The sequence below is a fragment of the Ostrinia nubilalis genome, chromosome 5 (assembly GCF_963855985.1).
Source record: "Ostrinia nubilalis chromosome 5, ilOstNubi1.1, whole genome shotgun sequence".
NCBI lineage: Eukaryota > Metazoa > Arthropoda > Insecta > Lepidoptera > Crambidae > Ostrinia > Ostrinia nubilalis.
In genome coordinates, this window is record NC_087092.1 from 15,386,533 (window position 1) to 15,409,834 (window position 23,302).

At 38.6% G+C, this 23,302-nt stretch overlaps 1 protein-coding gene and 1 long non-coding RNA gene across 2 annotated transcripts in view; one reads left to right on the forward strand and one right to left on the reverse strand.

Annotated features, from left to right (window-relative positions):
* Positions 1–328: 328 nt before the first annotated feature.
* LOC135072302 (uncharacterized) lies at positions 329–967 on the reverse strand. The gene is made up of 2 exons (XR_010257399.1): positions 663–967; positions 329–580 (listed from the first exon to the last, which is right to left on the reverse strand). It is a non-coding gene; the product is annotated as an uncharacterized LOC135072302 (long non-coding RNA).
* Positions 968–1,611: 644 nt separating this feature from the next.
* The window catches only part of LOC135072039 (uncharacterized), a 51,139-nt gene continuing 29,448 nt past the window's right edge, over positions 1,612–23,302 (forward strand). Inside the window, exons 1-2 of the mRNA XM_063965966.1 lie at positions 1,612–1,884; positions 3,556–3,939. Of these exons, the coding sequence (XP_063822036.1) occupies positions 3,597–3,939 (343 nt within the window). The 5' untranslated portion in view covers positions 1,612–1,884; positions 3,556–3,596. The remainder of the gene's footprint in view (positions 1,885–3,555; positions 3,940–23,302) is intronic.

The window sequence follows — 23,302 nt, forward strand, 5'->3', positions numbered from 1 at the left end:
TTTTCGAATTTAAACACCCGAACGCCGCACAATATTTCTTTCTCTTTATGTCCATTTTTAAATAATACTTCGATCATAGAATTATAATCATACTACAACGCACGCCAGCGTCCTGACGAGCGCGCGCGTGACACTCGACTGATATAATACCCGCCGGCGGGGCGCTTCGCTGTAGGTAATTATCGGATGTACCGCGCGGAGTGAGCCAGGCCTGACCTAGGTAGGGTTCCAACAATTTCTACTGAAGTGAAAGGTAGGCAGTACATAAGTGGTGGGTACCACTATGTTTTGTGGTAGGTACATTAGATTTTTAAATAAATCATTAAAATAAAATTAATGTCTTTATTTCATTTTTATTATGACATCAACATATGATAAAAAGTATTATAAGACACATTGAATTTCCTTATATTCTACTTAATCATCATTCATCATCGGTATCCATTAGTAAACTAATATTTGGTTTTGGCAGTGTTCGAAGAAGAGCAGCCAGCTGACTTTCTAAAGGCCCCGACTGCTTCACCAAGTTCTTTAGGTTTTTCTCAACTTCCAGTATATCTTGATTGATCATTTCCATGTTCTGTAAAGTAAAAAGTATTTTTATAAACCCAGGTGTAACTTGATGTAAACAATATAGTTACTATACTGATAATAAAACATACCTCTATCACTGAAGTGTACAAATGTTTTATGTCTTTTTCACTGTACCGTATAAATCCACTAACATTAGATTCTGTGTCTGATGGAGCAACTGAAGTCATTGTTCTTTTTTACTCGTCTCCAAGTATGTAAATCGGCACTATAATCTTGTTATTTTTACACATTCAGTTTGGGTTTGTTATTTGCTCTGTAGTCTGGGCATGAAAACACAGATTTAATGGTGGAATTTTAATTAATCAAACAATGAACTCAAAAGTTTTTAAGTTTTGTAAGTAAACCGACGACGTCCATTCTATAATTTAAAAATTCAAAACTGTCAATGTCATCACTGACAGTTTTTTTTTTGTTTCGCATTTGTTCATAGCCTGGGGAGGCAGTTATTTTATCCACAGTGGTTATCAGCCAGAAATTCCAAATTATCGTTGCTTTGCGTTGCTATAAACTCACACTGATATAATATGTATTTGAATTTAACGCTCAAATAAGTTGTACGTAAGATACAAAAAAAATAATACAAATCTTTGCTTGCTTGTGTTGATCGTCTGAATTCCATAAACCTTTACTTAATTTACGTAGATCACCCAAAAACCAAAGGGAAATAAGTTTAACTTGTTGCCAGTTTACGGAAACAATTTGAGATAAAATACCTAACCCCAGAGCCATTGCAGATATTTTAAAAAATTAAAGTGTCAGATGGATGGTCGTTCTGAAATCTAGTTTTCGATTTTATAATCTTCTTTCCAATAAATGTTTTTGTCCAGCAGCAGGATGGCTAAGATGCGTAAGATATAATAATGATAAAAAGTGAGAAGAAATGGTTTTTATGTAAGCTTTTTACAAATTGTAAAAATCTACAAAGCATCATAAGCATCACTTTTGGTTTAAAATGTTGGACTGAAACTTTTGAACGAACAAAACTTGCCAATGTCATCAATGTCAAACTCTGCGGTTCTCGTAATTTGTCTGCATTGAAGATTTTTTAGCTTTTATGTGTTTCCTTGGCAAGTGAAATAACTTTTATTGACTTTTTCTGAATTACACCGGGAGAAATAAATGCTATAATTATGTTATTGTGCAATGGACAACTTCCAACGTAGTGGTGCAATGTGCAACTGCAAGCTATCGTGTTATAACTTGAGATTTATCGATCATCTTCCTTGCTATGAACAGAAAAAGTCTTAAGAATTATTATTTTGAACGAAAATATACCTCAACTCACAGTTTGTAAGTATTTTCGGTTGTGACTACTTTCTATGCTCGATTATCACAATTTGTTGTATCGTTTAGTTGTGGGACGTAAAAAATGCTTTTCATGTTTTGCGACTCACAAAATGATTTAATTTTTCTTTTATTTCATCGTAAGCAAATTCAAGTGGTGTATAATTTCTAATTATCATATAGATTTTTTATAGGCCTAAATATTTTTAAAAATCAATTGGGCAGTTATATTTTTATTTTAGTTATACACTTAAAAAAGAAACATAATTCATTTTTATTTAAAGTTACATATTTATATTTAAAGTCATATTTTCTAATAAAATATACAAGTAAATCAAATAATAAAAAAACTAATGTTACATTCCTATCATCCAGCAGCTCAACTTTACTTCCATTCTGTGTTCGGTTATTAGAATTACATTTAACTAAAACTTAATGAAAATTAAGAAAAATTTTATTACTTTAAAGTTGGTTTTTGAATTTACTCTGATCTCTTATAAATTTGTCTTTATTGAGTTATTTCAAGAGCATTGAAAGAAAGTAGAAAACAGTAACTGAAAGATTGGAAAAAGGAAAACAATTTTGTAGATGGTCCTTTTAAGAATTTACTGGAACATACCCTTAGAAACTTATATCATTTTATTTAGTCACTCGAAACTTTTGACTCAAGTTGAATAAGTGATCATTTGCTTGCTAGCAACTATTGGTTATAATAAATTATTTTCAGTATTGGTACTATTATAAAACTGATTACCCGAATTAAATAACATCTTCGAGGTAGGCACTGCCAAGCCTTTGTTTGATATATTTGAGGGTCCCATTCTCTTCCTAATTTACCTTTAAATTTTTTCATTAACCTAATTCAATTATCAAAATTATTATCAAAAAAATAAATTATCAAAATAATTCTTAACTATTTATTTCAGTGCTTCGGTACCTACTGCACCCTTTAAATTGGTATAGAGAAAAATAATTGTCAAAATGTCCAAGGCTATTTATTTATCTATCTTTAAAGGTCACAGCTGTAACTGTAATGCTGAGTAAGAAGAGCTTGATGCTCTTTTTCTTGCTATTAAATTAGCAATGTTTTAATTTTAATGGAAATTAAGCTAGAATAAAATTCAATGTTTCCCTTTAAAATATAAAGACAAAGATCCTCACAATCTATAAATCCTAAATTAGACATTACTTGTTTTTAATAGCTCTATGAGTTGGTTCAGCTAAACAGCTGAATAAATAAATAATAACAGATGAATAAATTTCGAAAATATGAGCTTTGGGTTTCCAAATCGATCATCAATCTCTTCAATTCCATTTTACCTTTTACCTACTTCAACACAGTTATAATCCCTAAGAAATGAGCTCAAATCTGTCCCTTCTTGATTTCCACATATGAGCCTAATTACAAGCAGAGTGCATAACAAGAACATGATTACAGACAGGCGGTAGTGGGTAGGTCGGGCCAGACGCTCGGCGCCTGTCGGGCTGGCGTCGCGGCGGCTGGTGCCCCCGCCCCGCGCCAGTCTTCTTACACAACCCCCTCCAAACGACCGCTTGGAGACAGTTCTCCCTTACGCTTAACTTATCCCGCACTTCTATGTTTACGAACTCGAAAAGTTGCCGCGGAACAACCTGTAGGCGCTCTAAAATTAACCAAAACTAATTTAAACTACCCAGAACTGGCGTTTAGTCACGATGTGTTAAGAACTTAGACAGCCATGTCAGAAGACAATGGTCCTGACTGCGCCGAAAGTGTTAAAAATGATGACGATGTACCGAACGATGAGAGCTGTGATGTGACAGTTAACGAGAGTGTTGAAGTAACTACTACTGACCGCGAAGAACCTAGTGCCAACGCCGACCAACCAGAAAGTGCCATAAATACTGTAAACAAAGGAAGTATAAACAGTGGGATAGATGAGAAAGATACTGTGTACGAAGACAATGAGAGCAGTAAGGCGACGATCTCGTGGACGGTGGATGAGACGGTCTTCACCGTCGAGTGGAGCTTGCCTGAGGGATCGGCGACTGCAAGGGATTACATCGCACTATGTCTCGCAGGTATGTTGAACATTATTCATTTCCGTATTAAAAATAATGCACTACTTCCCAAACCCTAACTAAAAAAATACACGGCATTTTCTTCAAACAACAACCAATTTTTTTGTATAAGACAGTTTCTCATATAAAACAATTTCAAACACAGTTTAAAAAACTTTTCGGGAAGATATAATAGAAAACAACTTTAATAAGACGCGTGTAGAGTTCTCAAGTCCCATTAATATTTCGTATCTCTAGGCCCACTGGTTTAGACTAAACGTTGACTAAGCTATTAGTCAGTGTACAGTACCATTTTATTATTATCGTTTAAAATAAAATACCGCAATAGCGGATTCAGGAAGATACGAGTATCTCAAGCCTTTCACTTCGTAACCCTAGTTCTTACGTCGCTGCCCTATCTAGCCTGACGCATTATAACTGTACAGCACGCCGCGGTACCGGTGGTTGAACCACTTATTGCATTAATTGACAACCGAGAGGAAGCATGTTCAGGCCCAGGATAGAAACTTAACTTAACTCCATGCCTTTTAGAAACTCGAAGCTAAAAAATACGAGCTTGCGGCAAACGGGATCAGATGTTTATGAAATACAGTTATCCAATTGAGTTGCTTGTTGAGTTCTGTCTTTCTAATTTAGATTTGCTTATTTCATTGTTGCAAAATATTATCTGCTATGATTTATTCACTGTTGAATTAATCGTTTTGTTCTAGAAACATGCGCGAATGCAACAAACATACCTAATGGGTAATATACCAAAACAAATAATGGCTATCACAAATGTCGTTATCAATAGGAATTACGCAACGTAGTAATGATTATTTGACATTTCTTCCTCGTGTAGTTATGTAACAACAACAATCTGCAGGTTTGAAATTTTTTCGTTCATCATCATAACACATGAGTGGAAGTGTTATGACGGAACTAATTTTAAAAGCACCTGAGCAAATTGTTAATTTTCTCTCAATTTGCTTTTGTTGCACATTCTAATAATTGTAAAGTAAATCGTATTTGATTTACGAGTAGGTACTCTTACAGATGGTGTAAAGTTGCGAGGAAAGTGCAATCTTCGCCTACATGCGCTTTTAATTGCGCCCACCTAACCAGTTCTACACCGCCTGCTAGAAATACACAGCTAATTACTTACAGTATTACTAGTTAACTCGCCAAATCACCGGCTATATTATCAGGCCTTAATAAATGCTCAATGATTGCATTTTCGCAACTGGTGTCACTAACCCTTGTTGAGCGAGGGAAACCCGAGGTTATTGTTGTTGCTCATTGTGCAAACTTGTCGCCTTCAGCGGTGCAACAAAAAAGGTCCCCATATTGCAATACCGTGAGGTAAGCAGGGCACGTGCTGTGTGCACGGTTACATAAGCGATTGGAGCACCGAAGTTACCCACACGAGAGCATTCGCCAGCACCGGTTCTTGTAATTTGCTTGCTTTCGCGGCGTCATACTGTACATCAACTGCATCTTTCCAAACCGCAATTGGACACGGTCGCTATATGCGTTTGAATGGTGACGTTATTATTTGCGACACCAACACACCACCTACTTACGTTATTAGGCAATCCTTTAATTGGATCACGTCCTCCCAATAAAGATTTGCCAAAAACGTTTATTGACCAATTTGCAGACGCTTAAATTTTTCTCAAGAATATTCCCAATAAAATATCGTGGATATCAATGTTCATGTAGGTATTGAATGATTTATCTACTTATTAATTTTCTATTAATTCATTTCGCAAGAAACTGGATTTGCTGTGGCAGCATTAAGTTGGTAGCACGTTAACGACAGGAAACAGGGTCTGCCACTCTTTGCATTTTAATGAGTATGGATTGCCACGTAAAGATTGCAAGTTAATTTTTAGTGATTCGTTTTGGAGTGACGCGGGCGCAGGAACGAAGACAGTCCAGCAGCAGCTCGGAGCCTGCATGAATGAACCGAGCCCACGGCCCCCGCGCCGCTCTGCCCCGCCACTCGGTTTTGTGAATGAAGTCCCCACCGGCGCGTGCCGCCTTCTTTTCGCCGCTCACGCTCAGTCGCGCCGTTGTCCAACGCGCTAACACTCGAGCGCATGTTTCTGTTTCAAATTTTGACGTTTCGAAATTTGAATTCGTGCTAGTTTGACTGTGTAAAGTTTGACAATTGACACTAAAGTGTGCATTTATCACCTGTTTTAAACCGGTGATACCTATAACTGCTGCAGTGACACCCAGGTCACTGTGGTTGAGGATATTCAGCCTTTGGGAAAGCCGACGTCAGCAGATACGGTTTAACGTACTCGGTAAGCGACCAAAGCTATTTTTTTCTTTAATTTCGAAGGCTAGGCCGTTTAGGTGAGGTGACACGTAGGTAGGATGTATTGAACGACAAATATGACAGTGGGTTGGTTTTGTAGGTGGGTGCCCACGTAAAGCGAACGGAGTAGGTGTAGTACGCTACCAAGTCGTTTTCGAAAACCAGCACACTTATTCTAGCACAATTACTATGGTAATAGCAGTCACAATTGGAAGTCACACTATCATCATTGCTGATTTCAACCATTTGGGTAATCCACAAATTAGAACCACAGTTCTACCTTACACACTACCACAATTATCGGAATCAAGAATCATATTCTTGGTCAAATCTAAATTGGGCAGATGTATAGTTTTTGTTCGCGATGCACATAAAAACTGACCGATTTTAGGCGCCGTCCCTGCACAATAGGCCATTTAAAAAGGCGCCAAGCAAGCTCTACCTGGAGTCCATTCTTGCTCCGTGTCAATTATCGCGAACAGAAATGCATAAGTCCCATTAGAATTGATCTTAATATCTTCTGCCCATTATTGGTACTGTTAATTTTAGCTATGACATTTGGGGGATATATTTTAATTCATTCTCTTAAAAACACATTACTGTATACAGGAAAGTTATGTGAAATCGTTTTGGTGAAGGCAGTGGAATTTTTGAAGTGTTATTGGTCGTAAAGCCGGCCGGGCTAATAAAGCCGTCATCCATCATGGAGGCCACCGGCGGATATCAAATTGACACGCCCCTCTGAATGAAACACTCCTTCTTCATCTCATCCCATCTCGAAGACATTACCATGATCGATAAACGATTGGACGTAATGACTATAACTTAGTATTTTTCTGTCATCATGGTTTATCAATCAATCAAATGAATATACTTGAATCCTAATGGGAAAGAATAATTACAGCCTTAAAGCGGTTTTACTATTTTTCAAATCTTCAATAATTTCCTAATTCCTGTCATTCAATCATTAGACTATGAACGAACAAAATAATTGCAAGATTGCAACAAACGAAACAATTAACAGATTTTTTTGCTAACAGAATTCGTAGAAATCTGAACAACTTTCGTCATTTTTTGTAGAAGTCTAAAATCCTACCTTTTCTTCTAGTCCCCTTGTTATAGGTGTCATTCACCATTTTGATAATAGATTATATACAAACTTCTAATTCAAATCAAAATTCATACTTAAGATTGGTCCATTTACTGTAAAAGGGAAGGAATGTATGAACTTTATTAGCTAATGCAATATCTACTCATACAATATTCCATTGGTTTAATTGTAAATGATATTAGAACTGTTAGATTGCTGTAACGGGTGCATCGTGGAGTAATCCATCAGGGCTCGGACGGCGGTCGGCGGAAATTAAATCGACACGCCCTCCTTTCGCGGTGACGCCACTTCCACTTCACCCCTTTGCGAGAGTTAGTTTCATCAATAAATTCAATAAACATACATCTTGATAAGCTTATGGTGGTGCTACTGTCTGTTTCGAAGCCCTTTCTTCTATTGTTGATGCAATTACCGTGAATATATCTTTATTTTTTCCTTGTACATCTTCTGCCTTTCTTTTAGTAATACCAGAATCAGATTAGTTTGGAACCAGGTCATTTGAAACGCTAAATTGTGGAAAAATGTTTCTTTACTTGTAAATTGAAACAAAACAATCAAGAGAAATCAAGAACCGTCCTCGCTTGCATTAATTGTGGCGTTCTTGTTCGCAAAGATTTCGTTGAATTTTAACTGGCGTTATTGTATGCGGTTGCTGAATATTCTCACGGGGTTTCGTCGGCGCTTCGGCCGCCATTAGTCAACTGCTGTGTTGCGACAAGTGAAAGAAACTGTGAGATCTTTTCTCACGCGCGGAGCTTACCAAGAAACGAGACGGCCGGGATCCCTGTTGCGCTTCTGCCGTCGCTTTTAATTAAACTTCATTTGAAACAAACGAAAGAATACCTTCCAATTAAGTGGCAGGAATGTCTTTTTACTTACGTCTAGATCCAATTAATGGACAGACTTTAATTCACCTTTTGAATCGTAATGTATCCTACCGCTGGATCTTCGAACTCGTTAAGCCAAATTACTCTTCGACACATCGTAAAGACATTAACTTCACACTTGGAGTGCTGGGCATTGTTGCCGAGTGAAAAACACTGAAAGGAAGCTATAAATTATACGTTCGAAGTTTATACGGTCGGACGGTGATGGTATGCGCTCGCGACCTCTTATAGCCCTTGCTTTAGTTTGGCTTTTTTGAGTCATCGATAGCACAGGCAGAATAAATAGGTAGATAAACGAGCTATGTCTTTTATTTAACGATGACAATAAATATCACCTTAATGACATTCCCGCTTGATGAAATTCAATTAATACATTCTTGGTTGGCTCTTAATTTACATTTCATATTGACGGCTAAAGGCAAAAATAATAAGCCTTTAAATAAACCAAGAACCGCCCGAGCCTGAATGAATGGGAAGGAAGTTGTGGGGCAGAACAAGGGTTCAGTTGACTTTAAACGGTTTTTACTTTAAATAATATCTGTCAGTTCCGGACCAGCCCTCTTCGAAGGGCGGTACCCGTTCAAGCGAAAGCGGAAGTAGCATACGTCCGCCATACTGTGTCCCGTAATTGGTGGCACGGGCTGTGGTTCCGGTTTTTTTCCTCTCTATACTGTTTTAACTTTGTTGTTTTTTCCTTTATTGAATTTAAATTACTCGCTAATTGCTTTTAAAATTATTTTTAAGTTTAAATATGTCTTTTGTAAAAACAAATTATGTATGACATAAACGTGTAAATGTAAACTACACTGGTATTCGTGAGTTGTTTTGAAATAGCTCGGCACGTTTAATGTTTTCAATAAATTGAAATCCAGGAACCCACTCAACAGCTATTTTAAGCTACAACAATGTCAAGTTTTGACACGTGGATGCACTCCATCTGCGAACACCCGCTGATGCGTCGTCACATGTGCCGGTGGTGCGATGTCGCGGTCCACATCCACTATCATCTACATACGATTCGCCGATTCGGCCCATCGAGCGCAACGTGAGTGCTACGCGTGTAGAATTCAATTTACATTCATGTTCTCGACATGGACATACTCGGCGAGTTTTATTTTCCTGTATGCCATAGACGATGCTGGACCCAAGCAGTGAAACCAAGGACGATCGCTCGACAATCCGGTCAATGAAGTCACGTAGGTGATCAAAGGTGTCCTTTCCGTTAGTGTTTGGTGCTGAATGGGACGTCACAAAAAACTTTGGATTTGAATTTTGGCTCAGTGTTTTCTTAAGACGTTCGCGGTCGTAAAGATTAGGGTTGAGGTGTTAATGTATGTGCATATGGACGTCCGGCCTGCCGGGGTCCGTTAATTGATCCGCGTAAAAGGGATATCGTGTATCGTGCCCCCGCGCCGCTTGTCCCGGCTTCCTGTCCGGGACTGCGGGCGGCACGACTGCCGCCTGCGCCATGCTCAATGCTCATGGTTGTGTTGTGACTCTCCAACTCGCGTGAGAAACCTTTTTGTAGACCAGTTAAAAATTATAACTCGCTTAGGGCCTAATCATGTTTATTGCTCCAATCATACTTACATGTATTATATCGAGAGTAAGAAAATTGTATTCCTTCTAAGGAAAATGTACTCTATTGATTCTAATCTTTAAGTTTTTGCGTAAAGCCTGGTTATGTGGCTGTCTGCATATGTATGTGGCTTATTCTAGAAGTGGATTTACTAGTTTTCTCATTAATATTGAGCGGGATTTATTCTAATGCAATAATGTTTTTCTCACGAGTTTCTCTGTAATTAGTGTTACTTGAAATTAGGAGTCACCAACCGTGGCCCCTGGTTATGCAGTCTTCATTATCATTTGTAAACTGGACATCATACTAGATTCCCATGACGGTTTTCTTAACAGACTGTGACCGGCTACGGTCTGCAGCATATCCTCACGCCCATTCAAGAATAGTTTGTTGTATGTTATTATGTATAACAATTTATAGTGTACTTAAATAATATGATGTACAGTAAAGTTTTCGGAAGGCTTTCCTACTACATAATATACATACACATTGTGTTCCGCGGAAATGCTTCAATGTAACTTAAAGCAATAACATCATCGGCAAAGGTGCCGTCATGAGAGCGAAACAATACGTGTTCCTAGAAGTTTCCACGAGCACCTTAGACTTAGTGAATGGCACGATCGTACACATCGGTGGAAACAATGGATAGTAACCTGCACACTGAGCAAAGGGGTCGTAATTGAGGATGTGGCTTCTTCGCACTGATTATTGTCTACCAGACAGGTTGACTTTTGAACCTCATTTTTCGCTTTACCCCAGTGTCTCGTATTACGCCAGAATTCATCATTCTCCAAATTCATGCATAATTTTAGTATTGCAATTTCAATGTAGCCTCGTGCACAAATGCTTGTTTACAATTAGCTTTGCTATTTAGAGTCAAGATATCATTGTTACCATTCACAAGTAGAACATAACACTTCTATGAGTGTACCAGTCATGAATGGATAATTCATTGCAACCGTCTGTCATTGTGTCATTAAAACAGGTAGCCATTTACACTAACCGTGTTGACGCCTCAGTAAATTGTTTTGATTAGAGAAGATAATAAAGTTACAATCGTGCGTTTGTCTCTGATTTATGTTAAACGATACGCCGCCTCGGTTCAAATGTTTCATTCGTTAGATTTAAATAATAGACTGCGTCGTTGTCATGTTGGTCGGCAGTGATAGTTTTATTTTATACTGCAAGTTGGAGCGGCGAAGCGTCGTATCAGTGATGAAAGTGTAAGATGCCGTGAGTCTCGCGGCGTGATTTATTTATCAAGCTCGAGAGTGGCCCGGTTCCGGTAGGAGCGAACGCAGGCGCAGGAAACCGACAGGATATATCAGAATTAGAATCGCGACTCGCCAGCCGATGAATGGTGGACCATTTGCGCTATGTCGACCGCACTTCCATATCCGCTTATCAAAGTCGCCGTAAATCGTAAAATACTGCCTACTTGTGTTTTATTGCCACTACTAGATTACTGTCGATATTACCTTCAAGCTTCAACAAAACTTTCTTTTTCTTGGAAAGATTCGAATGTGAAAAGTGTTTACTCCTTTGGCAAAGTGTGCCATCAAGAATTAAGATTTCATAATCCTAAACAACTTTGTTATTGATAGTCTCTATCTATTTTGGTTCTCGCTCATATTTGGTTTGGTAATATGAGTACATACATATTCTCAAATCTCCTTGTGTTGGTATTTCAATATCATTTTCGTTGTTTCTCCTTGTCCGTCCGACGGAAGTCATTATGCGTTTTCCGTCGCGCGATGTACTGCTGCCCTGTAAAAATGTATTCATTAAATCAGCGACCGCGGCCTTTCTCGCAGGACCATTGTTTGGCATCAATTTATGGTTTTTCTTTTTTGTTGATGAGTAAATAACAGGTTTTGTTTTTATTGAGTGATTGTAATAAATATTGTGGACGTCACGTTGTCTTGCGGGTGCCGGCGACAAATATTGGGTGTGTAAATATTTGTAGAGTGGTAGCGGCACGTTCGGAGCCCACCGAGGGTCTTCCCGCGCCGGGGCGGCTGGTGCGTGGCGTGGTGTGCGCGGATAAGCCTGGCCGCACTACTCCACTGTTTGCTCTAAACAAGTCGTGTTTGCTTACTTTGTGTCCTCAGGATTGCTCTACGGATTGCTAGCGCTTGGTTACGTGCGTCCTCACGTTCTATTTACATTGGGTGTAATGGATTGCATTGTTGAGCACATATTTGCTATTACGTAATGTTTATTATTTATTCTTCGTTAAAATACGTTGCAATTTACATAATTATATGTAGGTAGTATGTATTAGTTTCTGCACATACTGTTATGTAATTTAAGAGCAATGGAAGTTCGTTTACTAATCCGATCTGTGCAGTATTTTTTCCAATGTAGCAATTAACGCGAATATTCTTTCCGATTTTGCTGTAGTTCCGTTTCGTTTGTGCAAGACCATTATTTACCACTACAGGACGCGCCGAGATGACCTACTTTTGGGATTCTGCCATTATGATTGATAATGGTTTTTCTTTTAATTAATATCTGTCAATCCAGTTTGTCGATTTGTTGCAAATGCCTTCTACAAGTTTGTTAAAAGCTTTTCCTTCTACGACTATCAAGGTTTTCTGAAAGTTTGAATATGGTAATGTAGTAAATAACATGATCATATTGAGTCTTTTATCTTACTCTGAAAAGGTTTTTAAGTTATTACTAACTTACAAACCAGAGACTGAAATTAAAATCTTTATCATAAGCACCTGAAATACCAAATGCACAAATGTTCCAATAATTTTTAAGGCACTTTGAAGGTATTCTAATACACGCAGTATCATCTTAAGAAACAATAAAGCTCGGCTGTCATTTACAAAATTTCCAACGTATTCCGAGTTCATTTGCCAAGGCATTCAGTATCCGTAAACAAGCTCCCGCCAAGGCCGCCCATGTTTACGCTTCTCTAGCGCTAAGCTGACACCGACTCTACGGTTGTATAGGCTCAAAATCGACATTTCCACGAACAATCATCTTGATTAGGCAGTTTGTACACGATGATAGGAAAATTATAATACTGCCGATTGTTCGCTAAGAGGCGATTTAGCGGCATGTTGCAAATAGTCAACGGAAACGAACAGCAGTAATGAGCTTCGGATGTCGCTCACCTATTGTGCCCGGCTAATAGATATCGACTTCCTTAGTTCAGCCGCTGGTGACAGCGAGCTATAATGAGGCATTGTTTCTGCGCGTCGCGTCGGGAAGTCTCCCTATCTTATTCTGTTTTCAGGACACAGATCCGCTATGTGATCCGTTTGCTAAACCTCGCGGTCGTTTCGTTGCTGAATGCGAGTGCTCCGGCTCGATATTCGAATCCAGGCCAACGTTCGTTCACGGATCTGCAACGGCAATTCAACCGACACAAAATGATAATGGCTCTGGCATTTACTCCATGCGGTACTGAGCTGAGAATCGGAATTCGTGCTTGAGGTGCGAGTTGGATGTTTACGCCAGTCGCCCGCACCGTACTCAATCATAGATCACGAGCTGACCTCTAGTCCTTTACACAACGCTTCCAAATTGCTTTTAGATATCTTGTAGAGCGGCGCAATAAAAACAAGTAAAACTCCATTTTGTTTTATAATCGTCATCTAACTCCCGTTAAAGCAATACATACTTCAATATTCATATCTATCTATTCGAATCGAAATTTGTTTTTCTCATAAAGGTAAGGGTCAGCTTCCACTTGAGTTTTTATGGTTCGGTTGTTTGTTCGGAAAATGTTGATTGCTTATGCCCAGTGGCGGAAAATTTAGGCGTGCCGTCTTCCGCAGAGGAGTTCCGCAGTTAGCCTGAGAACCGCTCGACGTGTCCAATCGGTCGACACCTCGAAATTATTCGACTCACCGTAAATGTACGACTTTCCTGCTGTGGGGTAATGCCATCTATCGTTGCTGTTTCGTGATAGTTACCTTTACAAATGATGGAAAGTTTTAGTTTACAGGAAAATATTTAATTTAACATATAACGCAGTAAATTTTATTGAAATTGACTTGTATTTCTTCTTCTTTATCAACCCTTTGACTGTCGTCTCTAGTTTTAACTTAATTCCCTCTGAGTCAGACTCGGAAATGTAATAGCATGATGAAGTATGAGCGCCAGCTTGATTCAGATTAATTGACCCCACCCGTCTTATTTTATCTGACCCCACAGCGATTCCAATTTTCATTAACGCCCGTATAGGTTCTTATTTCATAATTTATTATGTTCGGTTTTTTAACTTTTAATGTTTTGTATACTTAGTTGGCGTTTAAGGTCTAGCCTTTGCAACAGAATACGATAGTTAGTTGTTATAAGGAATTCGTAAGGAATAAGTAAATTAAGTTATGCTGCTTTAAATTATACGATTATAATTGACGATATGCAAATTACAAAGTAACTCTGCCTGTCTGTCTTATCACGCTTAAACCATTTAATCAATTTCGCATAGAGATAGTTTAAAGTGAGACCTAGAGAAAACATTGGATATTTTTCATCCCGGTTTTTAAAGGGGACAACACGCGTGAAAGATCGTAAACCACGCGGTTGAAGCCGCAGGCAAATGCTTGTCTTAACTATTTATTTATTTATTTATTTTATTCGGAAAACCAACAGCAATACAATACAAATAATGGGACCTTAAATTAAGTGACAATAATAGCCGTAACCATATTACCATATGCATACAGAACAGGCCATCAGCAGATGTTGCAAGTGGGGGCATCATTAGGCCGTAATCTCGCGCCGCCACGCGCAGGCACGCACCGTGAAATGGGGTACTGTGTCGCCCTAGCCTTGCCCAAGGTCAAACCTCTAACAAACCTGCCCCTAGTTTGACCCCAGTTGAGGTAGATAAAAGGGACCCATCAATTTACATACTTGTTGCATTTTCACCATGCAACAAGTATAATGTGTAGAAAGAATCACATCAAAAATCATGGTATGGGGTGATGTAAGGAACTACGTCCTTATGTTACAAAATGTGTGATTGCACAAACATGAACCAAATTAGAAAAGTTAGTTTTCTTAAAATTGACTCTACCAGGAGTAGAGCGTGGACGACTGAAACATCTAGATCAATTCCACTGTGTTTCCCTGAAATTATCCATTGGGAAAGGCTCTATTAGATCTAATGGAGTAGTAGAGATTACTAGAGAACTTGAAGTGATCAAGTTACACAATGCTAAACCTCACGACCTAGAATCGACTCAAGCGATATCTGTTCGATATTCGAAAGCCCTGCAGGAAGAGCTATTTGTAATCGTAACTACTATAATGAATGGTATCGCAAATCTAGTTTCGATATTAACGTCCTTGATATGGTTGGACTCGTTTTACTTCCTGTTACGAGGCAAATTGTATACACAAAGCACGTCACTCATTCAAACTCAATCAAAGGATCGTGAATGAGATGTAACCATACATATTTATGTTAAGAATTCATTCGTTTCCTGTGATATGTTTTAAAGATCGTTTATGTATTAAATCGCATTTACCTGCTGGGTATTATAATTTATAATGTATTTATTAATGCACAATGACCGAAAGTCGTTGGTAATGCTAAGAATAGACATGAGAAGTTTGAATTTCTCCGAAGCATTGGTTGGTCGGGAAGGATGGGAGTTTTTCGTGAATGTTGGGATGCGCATTTGTAATGTTTAGAAGCGGCGGAGCCAGCGGGAAGCCGGAGGGCCGGGGCGCCCACGGGCCGCCCGCCAAGGTCAGCAGGTTCGTTAGGACCATTCATGGATGCCTGAGCGCAACCTCCGCACAGGATACACTCCCTCCTGTGCTATGCTGTCCGATTGATCGGTTTCTTTTTAGAATCCGACTGAAGCAAAAAGACACCACGCGCAATCGTAATTCACCGGATGCACTAACGAGTGTAAAATTTTTTAAGCCTTGCCATGCAGCAATAGTTTGTTTTTGTTGAATGCCGTGTTTCCGCCATGACTTTATTCATTATGGCGCATGTACAAACACAAAATATGACCACCGAATTGATCCATGCATCTCAAAAACCAACCTTTAGCATTAGCAGCTCTACCTGAATATTTTGATGGTATTTTTGGAATGTCTTCAATCAATTATAGAGAAAATTATCACTATAACATAACTAACTAAAAGGTATTTCACTAAAAACTGCTGGAATCTAAATTTTCCATAAAATAAAATATTAATTATCCTGCTTTCGCCTCCGAGATTTATTTTACCGTGTAGTACCCCTGTACGACAAGCCAATCCGCACACAATATTCAGCGCAGTAGTAGTAAAAAACAAAAGAGCGGGCAACCCCACCCCTACCACGCTGTGGGCTCGGTGTCCGAGCGGTCTCATTCCTTTGTGCGCACGCGCAACGACCGCACGCAGTATAAGAAAAATGCTTAAGTGACGTCACCAGGACGTTTTTACCGACAAAAAACGTAATTATTTTAAGTTGTGCAGTGTAGTGACGAGAATTAGACCCAACACAAGGTTGGTTGTAACAACTATTTTGTGTAAGTGCTCGTACATTTTTATTATAAGCGTTGTGACACGACGCGTAACTTTGACCCATTTTTAGCTCCAAGTTAACGCGCGATGTTAACCAGTAGCCATTTTTTGCTCCGAGGTAATGCGAGATGTTACCCAGTAGCCATTCTTTTGCTCCGAGGTAATGCGAGATGTTACCCAGTAGCCATTTTCTGCTCTAGCGAGTTAATACGAGATATTAACCAGCAACCACTTTATATTCGGTCATCTTTGCGGGTCATTTTTTAACCAGTAGCGTTAATACAAGATATTAACCAGCAGCCACTTTATGTTCGGTTATTTTTTAACCAGTAGCCGTTTTTTGCTCTAGCGAGTAAAAACGAGATATTAACTACCGAGATAGCCAGGTATTGTAATATTATTCACTTTTACGAGTTAAGTATCTTCTTTTCGGCCATTTTTAAAAGCCGTAAAAACAGAACATAATGAGCTCATACAGAAAAATGTTGCGTTTCTACGAAACTACCCACATTAAGAGCTTGCCTTCTTGGCCTTACACCTTATGAACCATCAACCGTCTTGGAGCATGATGACCCGGCGCCGCGGACGCACTCGCCCCAGTCGAGCCTCTGCCTCCGCCTGCTTTTATAACGACCGATGACCCTGTGGCCATACACATTGTTCAATGCTACAAAGGGTAACTGAATAATTTTGTTGTTTCGTATTTTTATACATTACACCAATCGATATTGGTCTAAATACAAAGGCTAGTAAGAAAGAAATAAGTATCAGATCAAAATTCAAAGTGCATTTATGTAGATTCATTACTTGCTATTATAAGGTCAGAATAAAAGATCCTAAATAAACCTTAGGCCGGTTTGTTGACCGAACCGAGTCGAAGTGGAAATAAATGCCTACTTTATATATGAAGTATGACAATATGTCGTGTTTTCTATGCAACGACTCATATTAACTGACATTGTGATTGTGAGTACTTATCAGTCTCACATTTTTTTTTGTTGGAAACTTACAAAGATCTTTCTACATTTCCGGTCGGTCGACCAATTACATCGACGGTCGACAACTATAACTCATTATAATCCTCTAAAACGGGAAAAGAGGTATTTATTTGATATGACAACTAATCCAGGCTGCTGCACTGAATATATAATTTAAGCTTTAGCCGTTCGCATAACTGTGTGAATCGAGGCTTTATACAGAGGCCGTACCGACAAGCTACGCCCTGCTGTATGGTATGATGGGCTAAGACCTATCACCCGCCCGCGGCGCAATTACGCCGCCTTCCACAAGCGCAGGCGCCTTTATTTACGCCGCAGCGCCGCGCCGCCGCCGCCGCATGCCCAGCGCTGCCAGCGCAACGCGGGAAGCGCCATTAAAGACCGACCAGAACACCAAGGTAACCCGCGTCCCTAGACGACGCGCCATCTATGTACAGGTATGTGCTGGCCGCTTAAAATATTTTTATTTTAAATGCAATGTACATATTATCCGGTTACAGAATTTATTGTACCGAGATACCTATTCGATTCCCGAATCGAACCCAGATGATTTTTTTCATAATCATCATAACCATGCGAGTAAACATAATTAATTATACAAACAAATAATTATACACGTCGGCGCAGAGACGTTGATATTAAGAATATTCTTAATCGCATCCGTCAACACGAGTACATTCTGAGATTACCCACTTGTTAAAAAAAAAAAAAAATGTTCCTTGATGGTGGACTTAGATAGCGTTTATATAAGATGCTAAACAAAGTTTATGTGGTTTAAGCACTTCAAAAGGGATGATATTTTAACCGCAATTAAACTTTTAACAAAAGATTCATTTATGGTTTAAAGAAACTTATTAATATATGTTTATTACATAAACACGATAGCCATTGAAAAGCAAATAGAATTATGGTCTTATTTTAACGGATGTTTGTTTTGTATCTGAACAAACAGGCAACATTTTTGTTTGCCTCTTTGCGGCCTTGCTTTAGCCCTGATATTTTTACAAAGTTTATTTTTTTATTCATGACGTCTCACCAGCTTGTATCTATAAATAATAGATAAAATCTAAGAGCTTCCTTAAACTGTATCGGTATCGGTACATAAGATGATGTCATTTTTTCTTGTATTGGAAAAACATTATTATGTAGGTTTGTACCTACTAATCAATGTATGATTAATGCTAATAATACTATTGATAGTCTTACAAAGTAAGGCTTCATCATCATTATTATTATTTATTTACAAAAAAAAAAAAAAAAAAGGTCAGTTTTAACTCCATGTACTGTTTTACAATTGGTTCGTATAAATTATTTATGTATAACGTTAGAATTCTCATAAGAAGAGATGCGACATCATGAAATACATTGAATCATTTCTTATCTTGCTAAATCTTTTAGACAAGCAAAGTATCTAATTATGCGTTAAAGCGATAATAACTATGTCTTTATAAATATAACACAATAATAATTACATTGTAATCAATGTAATAGAAAATTATTGACGCATCAAAAAAGAAATCGGGCCGCTTGTAATAACAACCGGACTAGTGGACTTTGGTCAGTCAAAGAACGAATCAACCACATAAAATAAACTATGTATTATGTAGGTACCTACCAGTACTACCACTACTTGTAACCTTCAATTTAGATTAAGGACATTTTTTAATGATACCAAAAAATAATGCGATATTATTTTACGAATCGATAACGCTGCCACAAACTCATAATAATGAATGAGTCTTTCTTCCCTTTCTATGAAGTATAATTGAGAATTAGTATTTTGTTATTTTTTCTTAACATGATTATAAAAATTCAATCATCACAGTCATAATACTGAAGCTGACTGAATCAAGGTGTCTGAATAAAGACACGGAGTAGGAGCTTGGTTTAATATTGTCTCAGAAAATGTTAGACGCTTTGGTTTCAGTACATGACATAAAACTATTTTTTGTTTCTTGAACTTTGTTTGATATTTAGTCATAATTCATATTTTATCGTCTGGCGTAGAGATTTCTACACGATTAACATGAATTAATTTCAATTAATTCGCCTTAGAATGGCGACCATTTTTTTTTTTAGACGTTAATACGTTTTTTCACTAAAAATAAATAAATAAAAAATAAAAATAAAATAGAATGCCGGGGCAACAGGTACATCAGTAGTACCATATTGCCCATTTAAGCTTACCTTTCCTTGGCAGTGAGTTTTGTATTTGGCAGTCGTTGATCAAACAAAACGTACCAGACTCCGCTATACACTCCGCAAATAATAAATAAATTTTAATATCCTTCTTTCGACATTTTACACTGCGCTCCTGGTCCCAAACTGAGCAAAGCTATGGGTCCTAGACAGCGGATATAAACATACTTAAATACCGTTTTTATATACATAAGTACATATTGTACATGGTAACACCTAGACCCATCACAGAAATTAAAATGTATCAATTCAATTTCTGCCCGGCCGGGGATCGAACCCGGGACCTCTCGGCATAGTAGTCCGTTTCGAAACCACTACACCAAATGACTGACAAATAAATATTTTTACAATGCTCAATTACATCATTGTACCTACCTTACTCTATTTTCTTAGCATATTCTAAAGTCGGGTGCATCCTATAATAAGATTAAATAACCACCGCTTAGCAATATCGTTAGTGAAATCATATAATTTATTGAAATATATAATTATTTAAATAAATATTATAATTTATAGGTCAGGTTTCAAGAATCAAAAGATTGCTATTAAATAGTGCTATTAAATAGAAACCAAACTTTTTCCTCGCAACAGTGTTACTTGGAATCCAAATTAATACTGTTTTGGAATACTGGTCAAACTGTATCCAAATAAATTAATAAGTTTTAATTAACCACATTATTTATTTATTTAATTAAAATGCAAGTGAGCTTATGTTTTACAACAATCAGAGTGTTAGCCTTGCAGTCACTGTGATCGATTCGGTATTAACCACTACCGTCGTCAAGCTCAGTTCTGAGATGAAACTGGATAAATATAGGAAAGGAGTGTCGACACGAGGGCGTTCGGCCCACACAGCACGCGACACGCGGCAGTATGGCCTGCGGTTTGCGCCGCTGTCAACGTTGACACAATTAGCCAGTGTGCTGGATAGACAGGATGCTCTGTCAACTGTCTTGGCAACTTTTTACAATCAGTAGTCGTACTTAACAGTTAATAGAAGTACAAATAAATGTATATAATAATACTCTATAATGAACAAAATCTTGTTGAGACCGTGATACTTGTTATTGTTATGAATAAGTGATGCAATTAGAGATTGCAAATATTCGATAGTTTTCTATTTCGAATATTCGAATATTTTTTCAGTGATATTCGAATATTATTCGAATATTCGAATACTTTAAAAAAAATTAAAAGAAGTTGAATTATCAATGTTTTATTGCTGGTTTTATTGCTTTAGGAACTATATTTTAACTATTTAACAATATAGTTTTTAAAACAGTTATAAAATTCTCATCATCATCATCATCATTTCAGCCATAGGAAGTCCACTGCTGAACATAGGCCTCTCCCGATGACTTCCACAATGACTGGTTGGCAGCGGCCTGTATCCAGCGCCTTCCCGCTACCTATATGAGGTCTTCGGTCCACCTTTGTGGGTGGACGTCCTACGCTGCGCTTTTTGGTAGGTGGCCTCCACTTCAGAACCTTGCTGCCCTATCGGCCATCATTTCAGCGTACTATGTGATCTGCCTATTGCCACTTCAGCTTGCTAATCCGTCGGGCTATGTCAGCGACTTTAGTTCGTTTACGGATCTCCTCATTTCTGATTCAATCTCGTAAAGAAACACTGAGCATAGCCCTCCCCATAGCACGCTGTGCAATTTTGAGCTTATTTATAAAGCTTATTGTAAGAGGCCACGTTTCCGAGCCGTGTGCCATCACTGGTAGAGGTAACACACTGATTGAAGAATTTCGTCTTTAGGCACTGAGGTGTTTGGACGAAAAGATGTTGTATAGTTTCCCGAACGCTGCCCAGCCGAGTTGAATTCGACGATTTACCTTTTTCTCGAAATTTAATCTACCTAGCCGAATCGTTTGTCAGAGGAAGACATACTTGTCAACACAGCACAACAGTCTCGAGAATCGAGCTCCAACCGAAACATGGACGTTGGACCTAAGCTTCCGTTTTGTCCATGTTCATCCGAAGGCCTGCCTGTTGAGAGACTCGATTAAGGTCTTCGAATATTGTGCCGAGGTCTTCAAGCGATTCTGCCATGACCACAATATCATCAGCAAACCGAAGCTGAGTGATGTACCTATTCGCTATTGAAAGGTAATTATGCCTAATCCTTTCCATTCAAAGAGCTTGAAAGCGTCTTCCAATGCAGCGGTCAATGGTTTCGGAGATATAAAATCTCTCTGTCTCACGCCTCGCTGCAGAGGAATCGCCCTCGTGCTCTGCTCCTGTACTCGGCTCGACATGGTAGCGTTTCTGTACAGGCATTTCAGCATCTCGATATACCGATAGTCAATACGGTACCGCTAAAGAGACTGCAGCACTGCCTAAGTATCGATCGAATCAAAGGCCTTCTCATAGTCTAAGAAAAGCATCACCACGCTTCTATCCCATGCCTCTGGCGTTGTTCCTTAGAGTAAGACGGAACGAGTTTCGGTGTTCCACCCGCGTTCAGAAGCTCCCAGGTTATTCCGTCATCACTCGGTGCCTTGCTGTTCTTTAGCTTTTTGAGAGCCTTCGTAATCAATCTCGTAGAGGCTGATATACGGGATGTCTTTGGTATAGTGTCGCGTTAACCTAGCTCTTGCATCTGTTGCGGAGTTATTAACAGGTTTGGAGGTATGTAGCTGTCCATAAATCTTTTCGATCTCACCCAGAACCTTGGCTTTTGTTGACGTTACCGTCCGCCGTCTTCAGCATCGTTAGCTGACTTTGCTCAATAGTTGTCTCTTTCAGGTAATTAGGAACCTTGGTTTCGCAAGACAACTTAGTGTTCACCAATGAAGTCGGAAGCATCAATGACTAGTTCTTTTAGTTGGTGATATGTATTTGATGCCTCCGACCACATTTGCAAACACTAAGTTGTCTTCGTTCTATCTTTTCTGTTTATTTTTTTAATATTCGAATATTCGAATACATGTTAATTTACTATTCGAATATTAAATTTGGAATCTAAATTCGAATATTCGAATATTCGAATATTCGATTGCAACCCCTAGATGCAATACGATTATAATACAAAAATATTGCTTTATTATGTATTTAGTACATTGACATTTACTCTCTTAACCATTTAACATGGACATTGATCCATGCTCTAAACATCTACACGGTAAAATAAATCTCGGAGGCGAAAGCAGGATAATTGGATGATCAAACGAACTTACCAAGTGAAGTTCGATCTGAATTATCCTGTTTTCGCCGAAGAGATTTAAGGTCCCTCCCAACCCGAAGATTTCTATATCTTCTTCCCTGGAGGTAAACGTCAACGTCATCTCTTCTCTAAATATAATGAGACCGCTCGGACACCGAGCCCACAGCGTGGTAGGGGTGGGGTTGCCCGCTCTTTTGTTTTTTACTACTACTGCGCTGAATATTGTGTGCGGATTGGCTTGTCGTACAGGGGTACTACACGGTAAAATAAATCTCTTCGGCGAAAACAGGATAATTCAGATCGAACTTCACTTGGTAAGTTCGTTTGATCATCCAATGAGTTGAACAACAACCTTCAACAATGCGCAGCCACGGTCGGTGCATGCCCTATACGCCGTAAGGATAACATCTTCATTCATGCCGTTATGGTTCTTATGTGGGAAGAAATTGGTGATGATTCACCTTGATGTGTGCCGGCGGAGGAACTTCGGCGTATTTCGGACGTGCGTTGTGGCAATTCGTCATGATTTGCGTATGTAAATCAATGGAGTTTGGTTGTGCGGGTGTAACGGTATTTTCGTCGGTCCACGGCAGGAAGGCGGATGCTATAAACACACTTC